Source organism: Plodia interpunctella, chromosome 20 (genome assembly GCF_027563975.2).
Source record: "Plodia interpunctella isolate USDA-ARS_2022_Savannah chromosome 20, ilPloInte3.2, whole genome shotgun sequence".
In the NCBI taxonomy this organism is placed as follows: domain Eukaryota; kingdom Metazoa; phylum Arthropoda; class Insecta; order Lepidoptera; family Pyralidae; genus Plodia; species Plodia interpunctella.
This window is the reverse complement of record NC_071313.1, coordinates 5,836,391-5,861,241: the sequence shown is the minus strand read 5'-3', so window position 1 is coordinate 5,861,241 and position 24,851 is coordinate 5,836,391. Positions and strand designations below refer to the sequence as shown.

The 24,851-nt window shown below is 34.6% G+C and overlaps 1 protein-coding gene across 2 annotated transcripts in view; it reads right to left on the bottom strand.

The window, feature by feature from the left end:
* kibra overlaps nucleotides 1-24,851 on the bottom strand; it is a 66,839-nt gene that overhangs the window by 33,715 nt on the left and 8,273 nt on the right. For both annotated transcript variants that reach the window (XM_053760431.2, XM_053760430.2), the window contains exons 2-3: nucleotides 12,378-12,487; nucleotides 4,170-4,264 (exon numbers count right to left, since the gene is read on the bottom strand). In XM_053760431.2, the coding sequence (XP_053616406.1) occupies nucleotides 4,170-4,211 (42 nt within the window). In that variant the 5' untranslated portion in view covers nucleotides 4,212-4,264; nucleotides 12,378-12,487. The remainder of the gene's footprint in view (nucleotides 1-4,169; nucleotides 4,265-12,377; nucleotides 12,488-24,851) is intronic.

The following is a 24,851-nucleotide window of genomic DNA, read 5'->3' as shown; positions in this document are numbered from 1 at the left end:
CCCCAAAGAGGCTTATAAATTTTGAAGGTTCATCTATTGTTTGTTTGTGTTGAATTTGATATTGGATATTTACTCCTCCACCTTTAAGAAAATAGACTAATTACAACAAGGAGTAAAAAAGTTCTTCTAAAAGAATGGCTTCGAGAAAATATGTTGCTCGACTCACAAGAAGAAACATAAAAGTAGTTGTGAAACTAAGTTGCCATGCCGGCCGAAAAGGAAAATAATATTTATTCTTGCTTAAAGATCAACGTTTTATAGATGTTAAATTCATATTCCTGGTAAATTTGATGACAATGAAAATAAAACACAAGGTTCTGACCCTAAAAAATAAATATAAATAAATAAATAAGTATATTAGGACAAATCACACAGATTGAGCTAGCCCCAAAGTAAGTTCGAGACTTGTGTTATGGGATACTAACTCAACGATACTATATTTTATAAATAGATACATATATAAATAAACATCCAAGACCCGGGCCAATCAGAAAAAGATCATTTTCCATCATGACTCGACCGGGGATAGAACCCGGGACCTCTCGGTTCAGTGGCAAGAACTTTACCACTGCGCCACCGAGGTCGTCAAAAACAATAAGCCAAACCGAATTGGTGTCAAATATCAAGGTCTTTAAACATAATAATTTTACACAACACGCATTGAAGGTTCATTTCCGTGCACCACATACAATTTGTTGAATTACATGTCACCGTGTCGCGCATACCTTCGTAATAACGTATCATTATTGTTTTTATGAAGGTTTCCAACCTTCCTTATTTTGTTTGTTACATTTTAGTTGTAACCGAATCCCGTATCGAACATTTACTTAGTTAGTTCGAGTCTTTTAGTACTCTCAGTTCTTAAGTGTGTCTCGAACTCACTTTGGTGCTAACTCAAGCTGTGTGTATTGTCCACATGTAAGTATTTATTTATATTACACTTGTAAAAACATCAAACATGATCGCTATTCCTATAATACACTGAAATAGCACAATAAATTATCAAACTTGCCTCTGCTTACAATATTAAAAATGTTTTTTTTTTTGCCGATAACATAACAAAACTGTAATATAATAATTTGTTTGTTATGTAATCGTATGTTGTCTGTAATCGATGTGTTGTTATCTATAGGTAGTTACTGCATCATATAAAGATCTCTATATCTATATATTACATTTTTCACTTTTTTATCAACAGCAATCGTTTGATAAAAATATCTGATACATTTTGTTCAACAATTTTCTCATTCTTTACATTAGCCTTTCGTCGTCTAACGAGATACATATTTCGGTCATCAAATCACGTATGCATTCGACCAAACAATCCGATACGTTTCGTGATAACGGGTTTCTCACGGAGTGTATGTATGTCCGTGTACGTGAGTCTTGTAAGCTCGGCAACCTACTTCTTCATTTTTAGAACGAATCCTGTTTCTAACACCTTAGTTACATTTTTTTTTCTTTCAAAGATTTATTTTGCTTTTCATTCTGACCTTTTAAATCTTTGCTTTAAATGTCGTACTTTGTCATTCATTAGTATTTCTTTTTACATATGCAAATTTATTTAAGCTGCGGTGACCACTTGTCATCAGGCACGCCTCTTTGCTTGATTAGTAGTATAAAAAAAACATGAGTATTATTCGAACCTAGGATCTTACGTCAAGGCGGTACTCATACTTTTTATATTTATCGTACCTACCTATATGTATGTTGTTTTTATAACATTTCAACAATGACAGCAGAGTCGACGACGCGTATTCTTAATATAGTTTACATTGAACTAGGTTCTCACACCATTTATAAACTTTGTCTTTATTCCATATACAATATAATTAACGTTGGTATGGTTGTGGATGAGAATAAGCAAATATTTATATAGAATAGAATCTGCTTCATCAATTCTAAGTTAATCGTCTTCTGTTCCTGGTATTCCATGTCCAAATCTACAATTTACCAGTCCTAATCCATTGCCATGGCAAGTCTTATCTCAACGTACAAGAATGTTCTATTGCAACAATTTATTGAGATATCTGAGGGAATATTTAAAGTTGGATAGCCTTTTATGCAATGTTGTCTTTATAGATAACCTCTTACAGTGAGGTCATCATTTTCCATTGCTATCTGACTTAGATTTTATTGTGGCTGTTTGTTTGATATATTTATTTATATTTGTGGAATCTAAAGCATTATCGGCCGAAGCCACATTTAGATTTGTATTAGTACAATTCATTGATGATAAGCGAATTGACGAGGAGTGGTTTCTATTAGGAAATTTCCACAACGACTGGAGATTATTAAAACAAAATTGTACTTCCACTAAGAATCAATTACTATAGCGATACAGGGTGTTTTATTATTACTATTTTATTTAAGTGAGAATATGGAGACAAAAAACTATTTTTCCCAGACATGGGACACATCTATTTTTAACCCCGTGAGCGACTGTATTTTAAATTTCAACAAAATCGTTAGAGTCGTTTTTGCAAACACATTTGCAATTATGGTCCGTTGAATAGTATAGGATTGTGTTTAGATAGAAAGAGAGACGTATCGATCACTCTCAATCTTCAAAGATTGAATATGTATAAAACTTTTTCGTAGTTGAATGACAGACGTAGAACAGAAACTATAGGGCGGTGAAACGGTTTGATGTTCCTCGGAAAATTAGGGGAGCACTGGCACTACTTGAAGAGTTCCTGGGATATCCAGGGACCATTAGTGAAGATTGCCGTACACCATCGGCGGTGCACCGCTTCCAAAAGGAGCTGGGCTGGCTGGAATAATCAGCGGCTCAGTCTCCGCACGCAGAAAGGGCCCAGACAAGAGGCCTAACTGCGGAAAATTGTCCTCGAGGGAAGTAAGTAGGGGAGCACTAACAAAATATTTCGCTAAATTTCGACTGGAACGGCAAATACTGAATAATGTACGAAAAAGCTATTGATAAAAACAAACATTCAGTAGCCAGAAATAAAGCAAGTTGATTGTTTTAGACACAGAAGAGCCACTTAAAAATCGATTGTTTTCTCAAAAGTTGATGTGATCATTATCAATACCAGAGCTCTCTAGATAGCTCCAAATAAAACTACCATCAAAGTCGTTCCCATAGCGAGCACTTCTAAACAATATAAGTTACCACTTGCCACTTATCTGTTATCTGCACTATCAACCATCGGATTCCATTGTTATCTACCAGTGAGTACATAATGTCGAGAATATAGAAGTGTAACTTTTGGAACTATAATGGCAAAACATAACAGTTTGAATTAATTAATAACCAATGAGTCGAGCCACGCGCATGCGTAGGGTTAATAAAAAAGGTTGAGTTTTTAAGGACATTACTAAAAGACAGAAAAAAAAATTCTACTTCTCTTAATTATGTTTGTACAGTTTTTCACAACTATTCCGAATTTTATGTAACTTAAATATGATAAACACGTACACCTATGTATGTAACGTAGGTATATCTACGTTGTTATTTTAATACGTCGCGTAAAAAGAAATACGTAATTTCGAAAATTATATGTTAATTTTCCATGCATTCAGAAAAATTTTGATAACACAAGTGAAACACGTCTCAGTAGACGCTCTTTGCTCATGCGGTGTCAAATCTAGTTCCTCCACATTCTGTATTAACGGATCGCGCACTTAATGTGCCTTTGAGTACATTAATTATAAATAAATGGTCATTTGAACTGATACCATCTCCTTTTAATTACAGCTCCCTGACTGCTGATTCGGATGGTCTGAGACTAGATGGTGCTGGTTTTTATCGAGAATAGGCATGATTTTAACGCGTAGCAAGGTTTAATGGACTGGGTGGGTGGAGAGGACCGTGACCAACCTAGAATAGTCTAATGTCCAGCCCAGAATTATTACAAAAAAGGCTGAAAATAAATTTAAAGGCCTTAAATTTATTTTCAGCCTTTTTTGTAGTTGTGTCGTCAATGTGTAAAATAGACCATTAGAACATTAGAGACATGGGAAACTCGGGCTTTAAGCCCACCATGGACAATATATCTAGATACGCCCAAGAGTTTGGAATACATTTATAAGAAGAATTCAATTCAATTCGTTTATTACTTGCTTTCATGTACAGATTCACAATGGTTGTCACAATAATGTTTGTTAGTACATGGACGCGGATTGGGTGTTGCAAGTTTATTCCTTACCTCCAACGCCTCCTGCGCCGTGTGAAGGTAGTCCCTCAGCATGGCCTCCTGGATGCTCAGCCATTCTAACCGAGGGTCATCCAACTGGGTCACCTCTGGAACAACCACAAATATTAAAAATATAAAAGTCATTGATCATCATTACGCTGTATAAAACAAAGTCGCTTCCCGCTGTCTTAAGTATGCTTTAGATCTTTAAAACTACGCAACGGATTTTGGTACGGCGTTTTTTGATAGATAAGTGTGATTTAAAAGGAAGGTATTTGTATACATAACATGAATATTGCACCCGAGCGAAGCCGGGATGGGGCACTAGTACTGAAATAAACTACTCTATCCAATCAATTCAACTTGTAACTGCCATGTAATAAATTAACACGCCACATACAAACAGTTTGACAGTTCCGTGTTAAGTTTGACAGGAATTCTGTCAAAAACACTTCCATCTGTCATAACAATACATGATCGATAACCTGGGGTTCTCGACATAAGGACAACCAGACGGACGTGTACCAGACCTTAGAGGTCAAAATGACTATCTGTGTGAGATTTTATATGATCTATCCCAGGTATCTATACTGTTATTATAAGGAGGTAAGCGTTTGTGAGTTTGTATGTTTGAGGCGGGTAAACTTCGAAACTACCGAACCGATATCAAAAATTCTTTCACCATTAGAATTTTCAAGATTGCTATAGGCTATATTTTTCTCAAAATTCCCACGGGAGCGAAGCCCCGGGCAACATCTAGTCACTAAGTATAGAGAGTAAAACACAATACTTAAATAGGTACATAAAAAATTGTGTAGCCATGCCCCATTGGTCAGTCGCGCTCAGTCATTGTACTAAGAACAACGAAGAAATTGTATGAAATTTCGATGTACGTCAACGCACGTCAATGTCAAAACCTGTAGAACACAACGGAACACGAATGAGCATTAAGCGAATTATTGCGAAGTTTCAAGTTAATATAAACGCTTTTGTATGACCTTCGATCCTGGGCTCCACTCATTGAACTGAGGAAGCAACCGGGATAACGCTCAGGCGCGAAAAAGACAGAAACAATAACATAGAAGTAAAGCAAAAACTGCGACATCCTAGGTCAGAGGTTAAACAACCATATACCAAGCACAGGAACCAATCGTATGGACTTGCATTCCTGAGTCACTCGTGCGCCGCGTGACAGACTGCGGGGGACTAGGGTGACTGTCTGTTGGGATTTTTAGGGACTGCGTTTATTTTTCATGCTCACACCTGCAGGTCGCGCGTACTATAGATATATAAAAATGATGATATTATTCATAGTAGGACTTGCCTTAATAAATGCATTAACCAATAAAAAAGTAAAGTGTCCAAAATCATCACCACCAGATGAAAAGGGAATCGTTAAATGTCGATTCAACAATTCGATCGTTAATTGAACAACCGTGGTTGTTAGGTCTAGAAGTCAAACAATATCAATTTTAACCTAAATCTTAACTAGTTATTAAATTTAGGATATATCGATCTGTATAGCATAATACATTTTAGCATAGGTACCTAATATATTTCAAACAATTCTATTTTTATATAAATAAAAATTACGTTCGCTTCACATCCTTTCAGTATTTCGTTCCTATCTCCCAACTCATGGACTCATAATATCCGTAAAATTATTTTAATTTGGCAACCCTACAGCAGGCTATCTTTCAATTGTTATAGTAATTTCTGGAAGCACAAGGCCAGTCCAGATCTAACTCACCACATCAGATTATGGAAACAATACGTCAGTAATTCTATTGGTATTTCGAAATCGAGGGAATTAGGTTATGCTTCTTGACCCGTGATTATTTGGTCTGTTACTGCATTGTAAGTTACTCAAAGATCTCTATGTGGTGGTGATAGAGGCGAATTTGCAATGAATTCGGGCTTGATGTATGTTCTGTTCACTGTTAACTTGAATTATCTTGTTCATCAACAGAATTCGGCCCAACGATCACTATTGGTTATTCTGTTTAGAAATTATTTATTTTGAATACAAAATTTGGATGGAAATTACAGTTTACTAGACTAGATTTCCCCCGCGGCTTCGTCTGCGTGAATTTTTCTGCGAAAGCGGAACAGACACGATTTTTATACAAACTTTCACCCCCAAATATAGTCATTTGGGTGATGATTTAAAAAAAGCCTGTGTTTGAACGGGTTTCTTTAACTAAATGACAATGAAAACAAATAGGCAGACAGACTTTCGCATTTATAACATTAGTATGGATGTGCCTATTATCGATCTAGGCCAAAGTGATTGATTGGGGTCCAAAATTTGTCTTTTTTATCTTTGGCATAACATAGACCATGTCTGCCACACCAATTTGCCTACATTATATTAAGTATATAACAAAGAGATGTTATGATGAGATAATAAACTTGTTGCTGACCTCGATGGCGCAGTGGTAAAGTGCTTGCCTCTGAACCGAGAGGTCCCGGATTCGATCCCCGGTCGGGTCATGATCGAAAATGATCTTTTTCTAATTGGGCCCGGGTCTTGGATGTTTATCTATATATGTATATGTTATAAAAAATATGGTACTTATCGTTGAGTTAGTATCCTATAACACAAGTCTAGAACTTACTTTAGTGCTAGCACAATCTGTGTGATTTGTCCAAGTATATAAAATATTTATATATTATATATAAACACCACCGAAGAAAATTCCTTAAATCATAGCTATGATCATTTTAACCATAATCGATAAATATAGCATTTTATGTTGTTGTAATGTCACACCACTCAATACTAAATTTTATTACCTAGATACCTAGGTACCTTATTGATATAAAACTAATTGATAAGCCCAAATATAGTATGTATTCGAATGGTAGTATTAAAGATTTTAAACTAACTTTGGTAAATGAATTTTATTTTATCGGACTGTTATTTCGAAGGTGCCCGGATTCGATTCCCGGTCTGGTATAAAATTATGTTTTTCAGATTGACCTGGGACTCGAGTAAAAAGTACTCCATAACACAGTTCTCAATTTTTTATATATATACATATATCCTATAAGTACTAACTTTTGTCTCGCGTGATTTCCCACGGGAACAGTTATTTTTCCGGGATGAAACCCTATGTCCTTCTCCGTACTTCAAACTATATGTATGCAAAATTTCAAGAAGATTGGTTGAGTAGATGGAGCGTGAAGAGGCAACAAACAAACAAACTTACTTTCGCACTTATAATATTAGTTAGGATTGATTTATATTTGTGTTCGATTGAACAACAACAGCAGAGTCTTCAAAATTGTTAGGTTTATTTTTTACTTAAACGACGGGCTGCGCGGCATCACAGCTCCGAATGCAATAGGAGCACAGAAAGATGACAGAGTGAAAGGAATTTTTAAGATTTATTATCTTTTACCTTCATAATCTCTAAAATAAAGATATTGATGCAGTTAAAAGTAAAAATAAGAACACAATTTTCAAGGTATTACGAATGCTGGCATTACTAAAGGCCACTGTTCCAAGTTTATTCTAATGAACAGGCTCGTTCTTCAATAAATTCAGACGGACGTCCCCTTTATTTCTTACGCCTATCCTCACATAGCTGCATATCAAGCGAAAAAGTACAGTCCACAATATATTTAGCTTCCATAAGAAACAATAACGGTAAGCCTTTCCTTTCGACATTTCTTCTCAGCGGTGATCGTAGCCAAATGCCAGTAGTTTGTAGCTTTTTGTTAAATCGTTACATTTTATTATAAAATAAAGTCCACTACCGCGTCTGTCCATCTGTTAACGATTAACTCGAAAACTACTGCACGGATTTCCATGTAGTTTTCGCCAATAGATAGTGTGATTCCTAAGGAAGGTTTAGAAGGCGAAAAAGTCATGTCAAAAGGCTTTAGATTATTAGATATATGAATCTGACACCAATGTTAGCGATAACACACTCGATAAGAAAAAGAATTACAATACTTCTTCAACTTTTTTTTAATGATAAATTGACCATTGATTCGGTTCAATTGTTGTTGCTCTTATATAAATAAATATATTTTTGAGACATGACCACCTAATTGTGTTGCCGACTGTACTATTTGAATGAAAGCTATCAAGATTCTATCTACGGCTCGGGAACCCTGTTTTAAAGCGCAATTATTTATGAAAAAATAAATAAAAAGCAAAGACTGAAACTCCCCGGCATGCCGAGATATCTATATTACATTATATTATCTGTGAATGAATACTAGTCGCGGCCTACCTGAAACTTAAAAAGTACCTTATTTAGGAATTTCAGTCTCTACCCTACTTGTTTACGAAATTTTATCAAAATCCGTTCAGATATGATGCCGCAGGTAATTAAGATAAAAAACACTGTTATTAAAAAGTTTCTATGTGAAGAAAGCCCCAGGATGCAGCTAGTATAAATACAACTCATAATTACGTTGTATTTGAAAAGCAATAAAATTTTAAGACCCATCATCAAACAAATAACACACCATTCCTGAGAATTTCAAATACAATGGGGAATTAGATTTTTTCTAAATTCCCATATATACCGCTAGAAGTTGCAATTTCATGAAACATTGCAAGTGCACATTTAGTTTCAAAACCATTAATTTAATTGGTTGGAATCTTAATGGTGAGTATAATATTAGTAGACCTAGTAACAACGCTAACGAAGAATCTACACGAGTATAACATGATCGCATCGACTACCATAAGACTGGTGCGAAATTTGCATATGTTTGAATACTTGTTAATAACAACACTGTGGGCTACTGTACAATTTACTAACCGTAGCTCCTTTATCTTTAAGACACTAGCTATTTATTTAATAGACTGGCATTTTATACAGCAAAGAATTTTAAATGCTGGAGCTATGGTATTAAATGAAGCTATTTGTGGTATAAATGATGCAGTTTGAATTATAGATGATATTATTATATATAGAATGGAATAATATCTAATGTGTCCATATGTATTATTGAGTATTCAGTGGCTGCGTGTCTATCTACAATCCCTCCTTCAAGAAAGAGTTAATATGAATAGCAAAATTTAGACCCACGAAAATTCTACTAGCTCTAAAGTTAATACTAACTTTATTATACAATAAATGACAATAATGAACGGGTAAATAATAAAGAAGATCAGATAAATCGTGTTAATAATGATAACAAAAAACTAGATTCTAATTAAATTATGCAAGACAATACTAAAGCTCCAATCGAAAATATATTAGACAAATTGAATATAGATAAAGAATATTAATCGTCAATAGTAAGTTTACGGTGAACTGTCGATATTAAATAAGACGATTCGAATTCTATACGGCGCCGTACCTCTTGCAAGTGAACTATAGTGCAAGTTGTTGCATAGCAAATAGTGCAGGCTTGCACACGAGTGTAGCTTGCTGAATTATATGAATACACGGTTTAGCTCCAACGCCGTAAATAAGAACTCCGTTTACCCTAACATGTTTGAAATAAATTAAAATAACTCAACCATTATCAGTTAAAGTAATGGCGTAGCTTATTAGAGGCCTTTACTGGCGAGTTATTAGATTGTTTCATTAATAATCGCTTAATAAGTCAGCTAGAATCGATATTTACGAAATGTTGTAACGCGTTTCAATGTTATTGAATTTGTTTAGGCGGTTATTGACACATACTGCAACACTTATTGTCAAATTGATAGTACCATCTGATGTTTTGAGTGCTGTGAAATTCACAGGTGCGATATACTTCACTTAACATAAAAACAGAAACTTATATATCAATGTAGTAGTTATAGAAATGAACGATTTCGACAAAGTATACAATTCAGATTCCAATACTGTCATTGCAATTTACATTGATAAAACAATAGGTATTATTATATAATTGGAGATTAATCGGCGAAAAACGATACATAACGTGCAAATAATGCGGAAATGGCAGAATGTGTCGATAGCAGAGGAATTTAAGACGATAACAATCAGGGTGTACCTGACTGTGAAACCGTAGGCAAAGTTTTCTTCTTTCTGTCGAGCATTATGTTTCTAGTAACAAATAATAATAATAATAGTAATAAATAATATAAAATAGAAGGAAAAAAATACTCAACGGCTCACATTAGGTACAAGGTTTGTATCGTATCTAATGAGCACAGAGTGATAGGTAGTCGTAAAAGTCATATCAGATACCTTTACGCGACTTAAATAAATCTGACACGAGTGTTAACAATTAACACACTTTATATAAAAAGAAAGAAAAACACAAGACGAGCACAATAGAACCACAGTCAAATAATAGTGAACACAAGCACAAATATTAGCACGCATTGGGGATCGAACCCAAGACCTCCAGTGAAGTCTTTGAAATGGGAAATAGGCAAAGTCTTAACAATTAGTGATCAACCTAACAAGGCATTATCAGATGGATCAGATGCCACGGGTGGTCTTGCTGTTGAAAAAAAAAAGAAAATGGCGGAAAAGCTGCGCACACTGATAAATAATGCATAGGAATGTGCGTGAGCGCAGCGGCGTGCGAAAATGTATGACCCTGCTTATAAGCAGCCTCCCGTTAGTGTTAGCTATTCACACGATAAAGTGAATAGTGAAGTTTCGGAAATATTAATTGAAATGCTAATTTGAAAGGCTAACAATAGTTAGCATAAAGGGGCGTCCATTAATTATGTGGAAGTAAATTATGTATTATAAATAAAACAAATTTGAGCGATGTCAGAATAAAATATTTACACAAATGTTATATATAAAAACCCCAAGGTTCACTGTTAGATAATGCATTAACATTGTGCTTTTATAACTTATATTTTGTACAATAAGGCCAAATAGCTACAAAAAATATGCTATGACAATCTAACGTGATCTAGGAAATCGAGTCGAAAAAACGGTCCATAGTTGATTTCACCTAAGTATTGTAGGTGGTAAAATGGCTTAATTTGAAAGGTCCAGTAATACCAAACTTCAAAAAAATAGGTCTCACTGATGCATTTAATATTTCTATATCTTCTTAGGAAAGTCGAAAGGGCCATGCAAATGAGGAAAAACTTTTTGATTTTGAATCGAAAAGAGCCCGAACGGTTTCCATAAATAGGTCACTTTGTAATCTTTTCAACTATCTCGATATAATGTTTTCTCCGTTGGAAAGCAAAAATGACTTGACTGCATTGCACAAGGCAGGCGCAGTAGAAACATCTCAGGAATCCACTCGACAGTCTGGACATGAATCAAGCTACTCCATAATTCATTGCGTTATAACTTCATAGACAGAAGCTAGGTCTCCCGCGTCGAATGTTTTTCATCGAACTGGAGAAGAAATTTCTTTTAAAACTGAATATTATGCGAGCTCTCTGTCTGATGTTAAGCAAACACCGCAGTCCATATTTATAAATCCAGCAATAATAATTATTGAATCGTTACTATTTCAATAATTATTATTGCTGGATATTCGTAATCGTCGACTTTAAAGAAAACGATCGGTACTTTTCATGAAGACACCGACAAGCTTTTTCGACAACTTTATTATAAAGCGTAGAAAAAAGTGCTTTTAATTTTTTTCAATACGTCACAGCGTTAAGAAGTCACGTCTTTTGTAAAAACGACCTTTAAGTATACTTGTTAAAAATCTTGTTAAAGTTCTTATACATTTCCTTCGCTTTCTTATAGTAAAGTGTATAGTGCCTTCACTCAGGCAATGGCATGACTCATGACATTGACCTCCGTTAGGATTTGATTTAATTTTCGTTACTTACATAATATCACTCTTACGCAATAGGATATTGACCCATTTGCTCTATTGTTAAATATTGTACCTCACAGAAATTTGAAGGAAGGTCACAGAAACAATCAAGTGAAATAGTATGTGTGAATAGTTTTTGTTTTTCCGTCCCTGCTTTGCTTAGATAAAAACACAATAAATTATACTCCTGAATCTTCCTCCGCAATCATACTATTTACTGGTAATCGCATTAAAATCCATGCTAGTAGTTTTTTACTTTATCGTGAACAAATAGACGCGGCAGAACTTTGTTTTATAATATGTATAAGAATGCACAACCCTTTTGCAATAAATGAACTATTAAGTAATGATAAAAATGCATTTGTGAATTATGTTGATACTAAATTGTCTATCGAAATAGAAAGCATTGGTTGAAAAGCGATTCCTAGAAAATTCGAAGCAAATATTTGCTTTGTTGGCCCTAAATGTTTCGAAATTAATAAAGAAGATGCTTACGCTTGTTATGGTTGATGTAGTAGGGCCCAATCTGAGGGTCGTAAGCCTCCTCCCACCCGTGGGGCAGTTCATTGCCGATACAGTCCGCGAACGATGAAGGCTTAGTGTATCTGTAACAAAGAAAATATACAATTAGAGTAATGTAGATCGTCATGATGATGTATTTATAGCAAATGATATTTTAATCAAAATGTTGCTTGTATAATTGTGAATTTAATAATTTAATTTCATAATATAATAATAGGATATAATCTATAATAGTTCCTGCCTAGACCTGGACAACGCTAAAAAGTGCAATCAATCATTTAAATATTTGTAAAATACAGGTAATAAACATAAGCTGGTATTGGTCAGGCTTGATGAAGTCAAGGAAGAAGAAAAAGTAAAATAACCAGAAAAGCGTTCAGATAACAGAGAAAGAGAATAAGAATACCTAATCAATTCAAGTCACCTAAATAACCGAAACGTAAAACGTGTGACAAATGTTATTGCAATACAAAAACATGTACATACTTATTGCAGACTTATACAATAAGTTTTATAGCAGCTTAAGAGCTGTGATATTTAACATCCAAGTTCATATTTTGAAACTGGCGTTATTAATACGTATTTACATGTAAATATAAAAGGAATAGACTCCCATACAGCAACTAAATCCAACCTTCCCACGAAATCAGAGGAACCTATTAAAACAGCTCCCAAAACTATCATTAAAGCAAAATAAAGATCCGGAGTCCATCATTATTTCTTGTTTGGGATAATTTTTACTTATTTTGTAACATGTGGCAGACAATTTTGATTTGAACTTCCAAACGGGCTTAGGTTGTGGAGATTATTAAATATTATCCAGTTCGAATAACAGGCTAAGCAAAGCAGAAATTATGGATTTGAATGTTATAATCAATGAGTTAGAAGTTGCGTGGTGAACCCCATCGATTGCGATTAACGAGATAGATTTCCTGTCATCTTTGAAAAAATTGCTTATTGATTTTATTGATTCACTCACGTAAAACACTTGATATGCATTGCTTAGTTCGTATGCAAGAAATTCTCCAACTCCAATGCAAATAAGTCGCATGACCAAAAGTCTAGTCGCATAGTAATTTTTATTTAAACATACAGTATATTAAATTATAAGTAAAAATAATTACTTATTTCAAATTTCCATTTGAACTAAATCTAAACTATTTTCAAAATTATGTTCAATAACATTTACTTCATGCATGCAACAAAGACCACACAATAATCACAGTTCCCGTGGACAAACCCGACGACGGAGATACAAAAACACAATTTAATGGCAAAAACATGTGCAATTTATCGACTCCCAGGATGCTGGTGGCGAGGTGTAATTAGCGATAGACGACGAACTGATGGGAGCCGAGGCGTGGCTCAATGGCGCCGGGGTGCTTCTGATAGAGCCAAAGGAACGGAAGACTATTGAAAGTAGTAGGCGGAAAATGCAAAGAAATATGAACACAATTGAAATAGAATAAGAATCTAATCAATGAACGTAATGTCGTATCGAGAAATGAAGTTGACATTAAAAAGAAATAATGGATAGAGCTCGATAGACAAGAGCCACATTATCGTTATTATCAGATTTTTGTAAAGGTAACTTAAAATATAAATTTTATGAAAATGGATCGAATACTCTTTCGCACAAAAATTAATGAAAATACTTTCAATGAATTTTGGCAAACGTGTAAAATTAATCTTAATAAGTAGGTAGTAGTTGTATCCCGAAATTATCTCGATTGTATATCTCATAAAGTCTCAAAAAAGGATGAATCGAGAGGCTTTTTCAAAATGATTCATCGATAATAAAAAGTGGACCCCGGTTTCCGACGGTGACGAAATCGAGTGGCGTCCAAGTGGCGTCTCAGTCTCATACGTATCTTAACGGTTCTTGTTAATATTATGTTTATAAGGTTATATTAAACTCGTTAAATAGTTACTTCGTTTGTGAAAGCCAAAAATTTAAAAGTTTCATTCACAAATAACTTATGTTGTATTTAGAATATTGATTACAGACATATCTGAATTAAGTAATGTTAAAGAAATTATAAATATAAGAAAATATGTACATTTGTGTTATATTATGTTGTGTTATGAAACAATTACAGGTAATAAGGTCGTTTACAAATTTCAAAGTTTCGTTCTTGCAATACTACAATCAAAATTGATTTCTACTTGAATATTATTGCACATAAATTTGGAAATTATCCTGATGTATGCATCAGGATCCCTGTAGAATATAAATCTAGTAAATAACATAATATTTGTTGAAGTTACAAATACTTATAGTTTGTTATACCAAACAAAAGAATATAAAGAAAATTCTTAGGATACCTTAATATAGCTTCTAGTGGTTAATGATTGGTAATGTGGTAATTAATGGTTTCGCTATTAATTATATTATATAAATGACTAAATGTACCTGTTTTATTTCTAATTACTGACTGCAATAAAATTCCACTTATAAAAAATTACAGAATTTATACCGTTGTTCTTGTTTCCTGTATTTATTAATTACATAAATAATAAATTAATAATCTTCAAGATTCTTAATTATCTGCATACCATTATTAGTTATTAGCATTGAAAATCTTCTTGAAAAAATCTTTGGATCGTCATCCGACGTTTGTTTATATCTTTCTATTTGAACTTGAGTAACAAAATCATTCTAAAACATGTTCACAACATCGAACTCATTATTTGATTTGATGGGTATATAAAAAAAAAACATTTGATGGAAAATAAATCAATGGATCTTCCGCTTAGCTACCGAAAGGGCATTTCAAAACACGATCACTCTTATCGTGGGGATAAAGGGTCGCGTGTGCGCATCGCGACAGGGACAGGAGACGTTAGTGCAAGAGGGACAGTCATATATACAATGTTGCCGCACCGTGGTACAAACCAGTCCTGTCAACGGACGTCAAGACAAGTCGAGTTCTCCGAAAGGCTGACCCGTGTCACGGAATCCCTAGCAGTCAGGCTAGCACACACCCACACCGCCTCTCACATAGACATGTACCGTCAACAAAATATACCCAAATTCAATACAAAATAGCAGCTATTACCGCCTCGCAAAGGTGCATGAAAAGTAGTATGATATGCAGTTGCATGTACGAGATTCAACTCCAATCAACCAGCGTGACAGAATTTTTATTGGTGCCATAATAAATGTCACTGAACTGCTTTGGTTTTGGATGCGTCTGATAAAATTCAGATTTCTAGTTCATATTTGAAATTTATAGATACGTTTGTTTTGTGATTAATAAAAATGCCAATAATTATATTATTACAGATAAAGTCAATACTAAATAGCTATATAGAATTCTTATAAAGACACTACATCAGTATGAGTTTGTATTTTAAGTCGTTTTCCTGTGACGAACACGGAGTCTACGTATGTGACGAACTAACGTTGTCCAGTAAAAGATTTATAACAATATAAAAACACCAACTAAAAGGACTCAAATAATTAAAAAAAGCATTTGTGTTTTTGCAATTGCAGTCAAGTCATATGTACTTAATTGGCTCAAAAATTTGCTACCAATGAAGATACACATCATTGTTAAATTGCTAAACCAATTTATTATCTGTTATTGAAGAAGAAATTAGGATATATTTTAAGGATAGTCAATTTGGAGTAATATTCAATTTATAGCTATCTATAATATTAAGAACAGTTAAATAGAGATTAGGTGAGATAAAGAAAGCTATAAAAGAGGCTGTTAGTTCAATAAATTCCATCATTTATAAGACGATATCATAAGTCCTCTAACGGCATTGAAAGGACATTTACAGACGTGACGTCATAGCAAGAATCATTGATAAATGATATGTGAACACATGTTTATCTAAAGTATTTACTGATAAAGCCTATATCGGTGAATGTAAAACACTCCCTATTCCATACAACGCAGTCTATGTTCCAGCAGACGGACAGTCTGCAAAGCCTGCTGATGTATAAAATATTGTTTTGTGTGTCTTGCATTTTACATAATACAACTGAGGAGTACAAAAAAATTACAATAAATTCGCTGAATTAGACAAATATGTGCTACTGTTTACGTTTTTGCAACCACGCTGAACATTCTTGCACTAGCTTCAATAATTGTATGGTTATGACAATTTTGTTTTTGTCCAATTAAAATTAGTGTCGTGTCAAAATATGACTGATTTTTACAATGAACCTATATAAAAATTCATTTTAATTCGAAGGTCCGTCCACGAGTTGGTACGGAAAGCCGTTCAACGCCATCTGTGGATTCTCCAGTAAACTACGTCGTTCGGTACTTAGTTCCTAACCCAAAATCAGTACACTTATGCACAGCATATTACTCTTGACTGTGACCTCATCTAAAATATTCACGGATGTCCTTAAAATAATTATATACCTATTTTACTTTAAATTTCCTGCAAGGGATTGTTTATGAACAAATTTTACGTGTAATTTCCACCAAATAATTATGTTACTATAGAAAATTAAAATGATGAAAAGATATCATAGAATTATAGAAAATTTAATTGACATTAAATCGACCAGTGTAATGTTCATCGAATGGGAAGGCCAACGTACCGTTGGGGTCCCGGAATAGCGTTGAAGGTTGAGTCTGTCTGATCTGTCTTTACAGACTCAACCACCAGTCCTATGAAATGCCTAACATTATGATAAACCACAGAGATTTTTAACATAAACTAGACGATTACTAATTTTACGCAACTTCACTGGTATCAATTTATTCGTAGAAAGGCAAAACAGAAAAAAAAACGAAATAGCCAAATGATAACAAACAGCATTGTCCAATTTTGAGATTAAATTCGCATACAACGACAACATACAATATTCTGATAAATTAATTCGATGTAATTCTAATTTAATTATAGGATTATAATCAAGAACTGAACAGCTATAATGCTTCTGCCTATAAATAATAGCCAAGATGTTTATTTCACAGACTTCGCATATCATTGAATTAATACGAAACAATTTTTTTATTACATATTTATCGAAGTCTAGCCGGCGCAATACCAACGGATTCTGGTATTTGGCATAAATATCAGCAGTTCTAATTTCAGAGCGTTAGTCATGTGTGGCGGCGGACAATTTTAAAATGACCAAATTCTGGATAGTGACAAGTTGGACGTCTGCTATGGTGCCACGCCGTCTCACAGCAGCGAGCGTCCTAACCAACTCACACCTACTGCTCTATAAATACTGCCAGGGAAATATTTTAATCCGGATGGCCGGTTTAATGCACATTCCTTCGGCTTTGGGCCTTCGGAACAATCTCGATTTTTTTCACTCCTTTACACTGTGAGGACGTTGCCCCACATATTAGCTACAAGATAATCTACCGCTTGTAACTGTGTCAGTAGACACGGTTAAGGATAAATGTTAACAACCTGTCCCTTACAAATTCTCTTATGATGTCATAACTCTTTTAAAACACATGTTTAAAGACAAAACTCACGAACAGGAAGATTATAGACTTTACGTTGACCAAAAAAGGAAGCGTGTTAGGTCAACGTGATTTCCTTTGACATTCCAAATCGGTGACCCATGCCAGAGCAATGTAATCAAATTAAACAAGGCTTAAAGACCGAGAACGATTGGATGAATGCTCGAATTGAAATTTCTGAGACTGGCATTCTCCGTTTAGTATGTCACGGTTACTTTGATTTATCGTCCCAAAAGGCTGGAATCACAAAAGTACCTGGCAATTAAAAAGTTATAGACAGTATTCATGCGACGCTCTGACGTCATTTTATTCGATCATTGACAAACGACATTCCTACAGCGTGGACGTTGTTGAGACGCTCCTCACGTCACGCCAAGGTCTTAACTTTGTCTTCGGATTTAAGAATACACATTTGTCGTGCCTCTGAGTGGAATAACAACCGAGTTTTTATATTGGTTTGATAACTTTGTCGATGTATCTTTAAACAGTCGTGTTCTTAACGATCCGTTGACAAGCAAGCGTAAAGGGAATTCAAAATTGAGCAGTCCAAATACAATGTGTACTTAGTAGTAAAGTAACTTTAATGCCAAACATCCCGAGACATGTACATAATAAACATACACTAGAATACTTGTAAGAACCCTGAGCGAATGCAACAGTCTAATTTTGATCACTTCGGAGTATACTCTTTATAGTATTTCACGAATAAATTGCCGTGAGCTCATTAAGAACATAATATGAACAGACTAAATAGGTATGGGACATACGAACGAACGCGTAAAAAATAAAGTTGGACGGTGTAGACGTGATGGACCGATGGACAGTGTTGCATAAACAGTAAATATATATGGTTTCCGATTGAATCACGCTGCATACCAGCCTGCTTCGTCACGGAGGCAGGCGCGCGCGACGCGCTGCCTCGCAACATCAATTACCTACCAGACTAAAACATTTAAATTCTATTTATGAGGAATCATATGGATGCGACAGATAAGAATTGAAGGAGATACACAACGAACAGGGATGGATGGCGAATTATTGGGGAGACATTTGTTCAGCAGTGGGACATAATAGGCACATGATGATATGAAAAAAGAGCAATTTGTGGTATCTATAATTTCTCTAACTTACAATCCATCTAGCTTAGTCTCGTGTTCCAAAGTTAGTCATTGTCGAACAGCTACTGTATCATAACAGTAAGTAACTTTCCGCTGTTATGCTTAGATATTTAATACTACGCAACGGATTTTAATACAAAGTGTGATTCGAGAGAAAGATTTAGTTTGGTTTTGCCGAGCGAAACCGGGACGGGCTGCTAGTTACTAATAAACTTTAGATAGGTAAATAATAGCGGTGGTGGTGTAATGGTTAAGACGCCCGCCTATGGATCGAAAGGTCCCAGGTTCGAATCCTACTCGTGCCATATGAGTTTGTATAACAATCTGTAATCATGTATAGTAGTTTTCATCGACCACCACTTGCTTCCGGTGAAGGAAAACATCGTGAGGAAACCTGCACACTGGTTGATTATTAACTTTTGTGTGAAATGGGGAAGGCAATGGCAAACCACTCCATTAATAATGCCAAGAAAGTTGTTGTGTGTTTTTCATTCCACGTAATGACCCTCAGCCATGAGGAATACGACTATGAAGAGAAGAGATAAATAAATTATTCTCGAACACATAATAATTTCTTTTGGATACCTTAGAGTCACAAATGTTATGAAGATGAAGATTGTAGTTATAATAAAAGGAACATTTTATCACATTCCAATGGCTATTTGACCTTTTCCTTCAATGTCAACAACAGAAACATGAATGATTAAAATACCAATCGATAGCTAGACTGTGTTTAATAACCAGAAACTTGTAGGAAACAATGCTGCAACTAGTTTCACGACACAATCAGATTATAATGCAACTGGTCTAAATAATAACATAGATTGTGACGAATTGCCTGACGGAATAATCGCGGGATTTCTAATTGATATTGTGGTCACACCCCCTGTCCATAAATCTAAGGACTCGATGTTGCAAATGTTGTCTAAAACTTTAACATTTACAATATATTATTATTATTGTATGATTTAATGACTTGAATGAAATGTATGACTTTAAAGATGTTTGTTCGCTGCTCTAGTCATATTCATATTTAATTAGAACTCTTGGTATGTTTTGCCACCAAAGTCAACATGTAAGCTTTATAAACTAACTAGCTTCGCCCCGGGGCCTTGCTCCTGTGTGAATTTTGGGTTATAAAGTACCCTATGCGTTATTCCAAGTTATATTCTACCTGTATACCAAATTTCATAACAATCCGTCCAGTAGATTTTGCGTGAAAGAGTAACATTTACAATATTGGTAGGATTTATCTAAATGTGAGATGACTGTATTACAGAATGATGACTTTGTGAGTGGACATTATTATAACCAGCACACCAGCACCACCGGATGAAGATATCTGCTTCAAAATTGAGTGGCAAGATTCTACCCGAAGTACGAGGAACAGAGACATTCATAGTTACATTTCAAGTTAAATAAAAGCTTGTAAAATAGATATGATATATTTTTAGAATTGATCAAGTTGCGAGTAAGTACAAAATGTTCCCTGCAATCGCAGAAATGTCGTTAATGTTACTTTCCCAGTGATAGAAAGTCAAACATTAGGCGGTTCCATTCACGTACGGTTGTTAGCTGGCGCGTAATGTGCACTCCGCAAAATGTACACTTGACGCAAAATAAATACTTCGCAAATGCGTAATCGGCAAAACGAGACGTGAAAGTGTTCATCTGCAATAGCGGATTGTATCCAAATGTGCAGTCCAATTTTTTTTGTGAATTGCACAGAAAATAAATGTATGGTTCATAAATATATACGTCGCAATATAAACTTGTGCAGTTCGGGTAATGTGAATGGATTTCAGAAATAATTTAAATTTTCACAACCGTTTTTCATATTGTAAAAGCTGTGCATTCATTTCGCACGATTTTGCATATATCCGTATGGACCTCACACTCGTGTAGAGTTGATAACCTCTTATTTTTATGTCAGTTCATAGGTTAGGTCAAGTAAGAAAGTGATCTTTTTTTATATTAACCTACCACGAAACATATAAACACGTAGCATGTTACTAACGTCCACATGCTATCTCCTTTTCCCATAACATGTACGCGTCGTGTAAAAAAAAGATAAAACGTGTGAATGCAATGACGTGATACATGTTTTATGTTTTATGATACTTAGTCCCCCTGAAATTTGGATGTACATTTATATACGTTATAAAACATACCTAGAATCGTTGAGTTATTATCCCATAATACAAGTCTCAAAATCACTTTTGTGCTAACTAAATCATTGCGATTTGTCCATATATTTATTAATATTTGATAAGTGTTCGATTTGCGTCAATTGCTCGTTTTGCGAAGTGCACATTATGCGTCAGACCGGGTTGTTATTATGATAGTAGTCTGGCGGAAACCGTGGTCAAAACAGAGGGGTAATCGCCAAACAAACTCGTATCTCAATGAACAGTTCTGCTAATAAATACCAAAAGCTATTGTTTCGTCAATGATATCGAAACCTGCTCAAAATGTGGTTCTTCTGGGAATTCTGTCTGTCCTTGATGGACAAGGGCATCACCAAGGGGCAAGGAGGGCAGCCGCGTATCTACAATTCGTACTATTCTCGCTCCTCGATATCTATTTAGCATTTCGATATTATTAGATATATTAGCGGCCCATCCCGGCTTCCCTCGAGTAAAACTATAATAAAAAGAGTAGCCTATGTTACTCCTGAACGTTTCGTCTGGCGAATTGTATCAATATCAGTCCAGTAGTTTTTGTGTTTATTGAAAACGAACAGAACAACAAAAACATACTTTTCTTTTTAAAATATTAGTATTGGATACACGTTTATAAATTTAAATATTTATACGTTACAATAATGGAGCAATATAATATCTGAGATATATTTTGTCAAATTACTTACGGTTGATTTATTCGTTTCATTATGATGCAGATTTTATTATCTGTATTACAATACCAAAACTATTGCAATGTAGAAATTTATATCTTTCCTATTAATGTACAATGTCTAAGTACCAATAATATATTACTATACTATATTCCCAACCAGTCAGAGTGGGACATTTCAATTTTATGACACTAGTATCATTAACACTTAATTCTCAAATACTCATGTCCAATGGATATCAACCCATATAACTGAGCGTAAAATGGCAAATAGTATTCGAGAGTGCGAAGCGAAGTGCAAAATTTTAGGTGAACTAAAAACTAATAGAAATGTTATATGTTCTTTTAACTTATGGAGAAGGTCTGTCCAATCTTTGGCCAGAAGGATCTCACATCAAAGAACAGAGAAGTTTTTTATATATTTATGGAAAATCAGAGTGAATCCTGGAGGATAATTTCTTTTTGTACTTCCCGCTATGCTATCTGTATCACTCTGGTAGAAAAAACCAGAGGTTTTAAGTCTAAATTTTACATATTTTATGTAAAGACGTTAAAAAAACGAAAAAATTTAATTAGTGCAATGACCGAACCTAATGAGAAATTCTCGATTGCGCCGAAAAGGGTTGCCTCCCGGGAAGTTATTTTTATAATTAATTTTTATGTACAAAACATTAACAGTGTAAACATAAAACGTAAGTATGGTACTACTAATTTGTATAGAAATTCCTAGGACCGCAACAAAACATGAAAAAGAGACATGCGTGATTCATTTAAATTATGAAGATTAAAATACAAAATTATCAAGAAATACAATATGATGTTTACTCAGTAATTCTGGATCTTGGGAATAAACCCTATATTTTTATTGCTTAATTGCTAAATGATGTAGACAAAAGCGAATATACAATACAGGTGTTTCACATTCCAAAATGCCTACGATCTAAACATTAAGTAATTGCAAGCAGTTATGGCCTATATTACAAGATCAGAATGTGCAAATTTGCATGTAGATTTTAAGGCAATCGACCGCGCTGTCACGTATTTCGCCCACGTCTTAAACTACGTACAGTCAACAGCACATAATGTTTCCCTGCATGAACCTCTATGGCGCGGTTATAGCGCCGTGTTTGCAGTGTTAAGGTTGATGTGCTGTTGACTGTACGGTCAATTTGCCCAAGGATTGTGCATTCGCCTTCCTAAATAGGAACAAAGAATAGAAACTATCCTTCGTATTCATAAAAAAAGTTAAAGCATATATATGGTTATGTAAAAAATAACAAATAAATTGTCTGCTATTTCTAAAAAAAAAAAAGTACTTTAAGCTTGTTATTTTTTAATTCTCTCAAACGAGCAGAGAACAAAGCATTCTATAATCATAAATACACAGGCCCTAATCAAATTAACATGTCTGCAGGTAGGTAGGTATTGATTGAAACATCTGACTGGCAGCTAAGAATCACACCAATGTAATTGGTAAACAATTTTCGAATACAATAAGAAAATAAGAATGGATTGGGAGCTCCCAGTGGCAAAACGGATTGGAAGATCTTACCTAGTAGACAGTTCTCAAGTCAAAATAATCGCAAGCAATGTTGAAATGTGTGGTTTAGTCCTAGAATAGAACTACTCTAGATCCTCTAATAGATGTAGTGAGTGTATGTATGATATATAGGCAAAAACAGAATTTCCAAAAATAAATTGAGTTTATGCAAGTCGAAAAATAACAGAAAATAATAGTTTTCTACGAAGGTCCTGTGTTTCGAAGCATCGCAGCTGCGAAAAAGACACGCATTGCAATGCATAAAATATTATATTCACATTTCATTTTATTGTCTGAAATAAACATAAAATCTTAATCTTGTAAAATCTTTATGTTAAGTATATTCGTATAAATTAACGTCGCTATTTCTGTGTGTTTGTATGGATACTCAGCTTTTCTAAATTGCCTTAGTGGGGTTTCTGCCCGGGCAGAAACTTTTTCCCTTGGTATAGATCCATCTAAAAATGGGTTCCCGACCAGGCGCAAACCACATTTTGAGGCGGATTTTTATGCAGAATTAATATCATTTAGAAACTTATCTTTGGCAGGTTTACGGCCATAAAGTCTGAAAGAGATGCAATTATCTCTCCCTCGTTTCATGAGGCGTTGTTACGACATGTAAAAGTACTCATCAAAGACAAGGCCGACCTCAACTATGAGAATCACAGATGAGAATTCACCTATTGGACACTAGTTTAGGTCATAATTTATGTTTAATGTATATATTATAAATAATAAGTAATAGGAAATGTTATTTTAATGTCTTTTTCGTAGCTAATTAGATATTATACTCCATAACCGTTGGAGGCTGGGCCACCACACAACGCTCAGATGACACAGAGAGCAATCCCACTCCCATTGTAATTCCGAGATAAAGTTACCATATAATGCTATTCCAAATTATTTACCACTAGTGGCCCATCCCGGCTTCGCTCGAGTGAAAACATAATAAATTATACACCTAAACCTTCCTCAGGAAACACTATCTCTTGGTGAAAACCGCGTGAAAACCTGTGCAGTAGTTTTTAATTTATCGCGAACGGACAGACAGACGCGGCAAAGGACTTTTTTTATAAGTAAGTAAGGATGTATACAAAAGATTGGTAACAAGCAAGTATAGGAATTTGTTATTGAACTTTCGCACACTCAAACTCGCGTTTACCAGATTGATTTTGTTGAATTTTGGTACAATGGTAGATCCTATATTCCTCCGAGAGGACATCCAAGCAAGTATTATAATGTAATCTCCACAAGTTTATAGAGGAAACATTAAAATAAGCAACATTCTTTATCGGCTGGCGTCCGACTCTCCATAGAGCTTAATCAAACATTATGCAAATCATGCAAATAGTTGTTCGTTTATGACCATAGTCCATTGACAATATATCAACACTCCCATTTATAGAAACACGCAGGAATTATATATATGTGTTCGATCAGAATATTGAGGCTTTTTCAATCTAAAAAAATTGTACAACAAATCAATCAA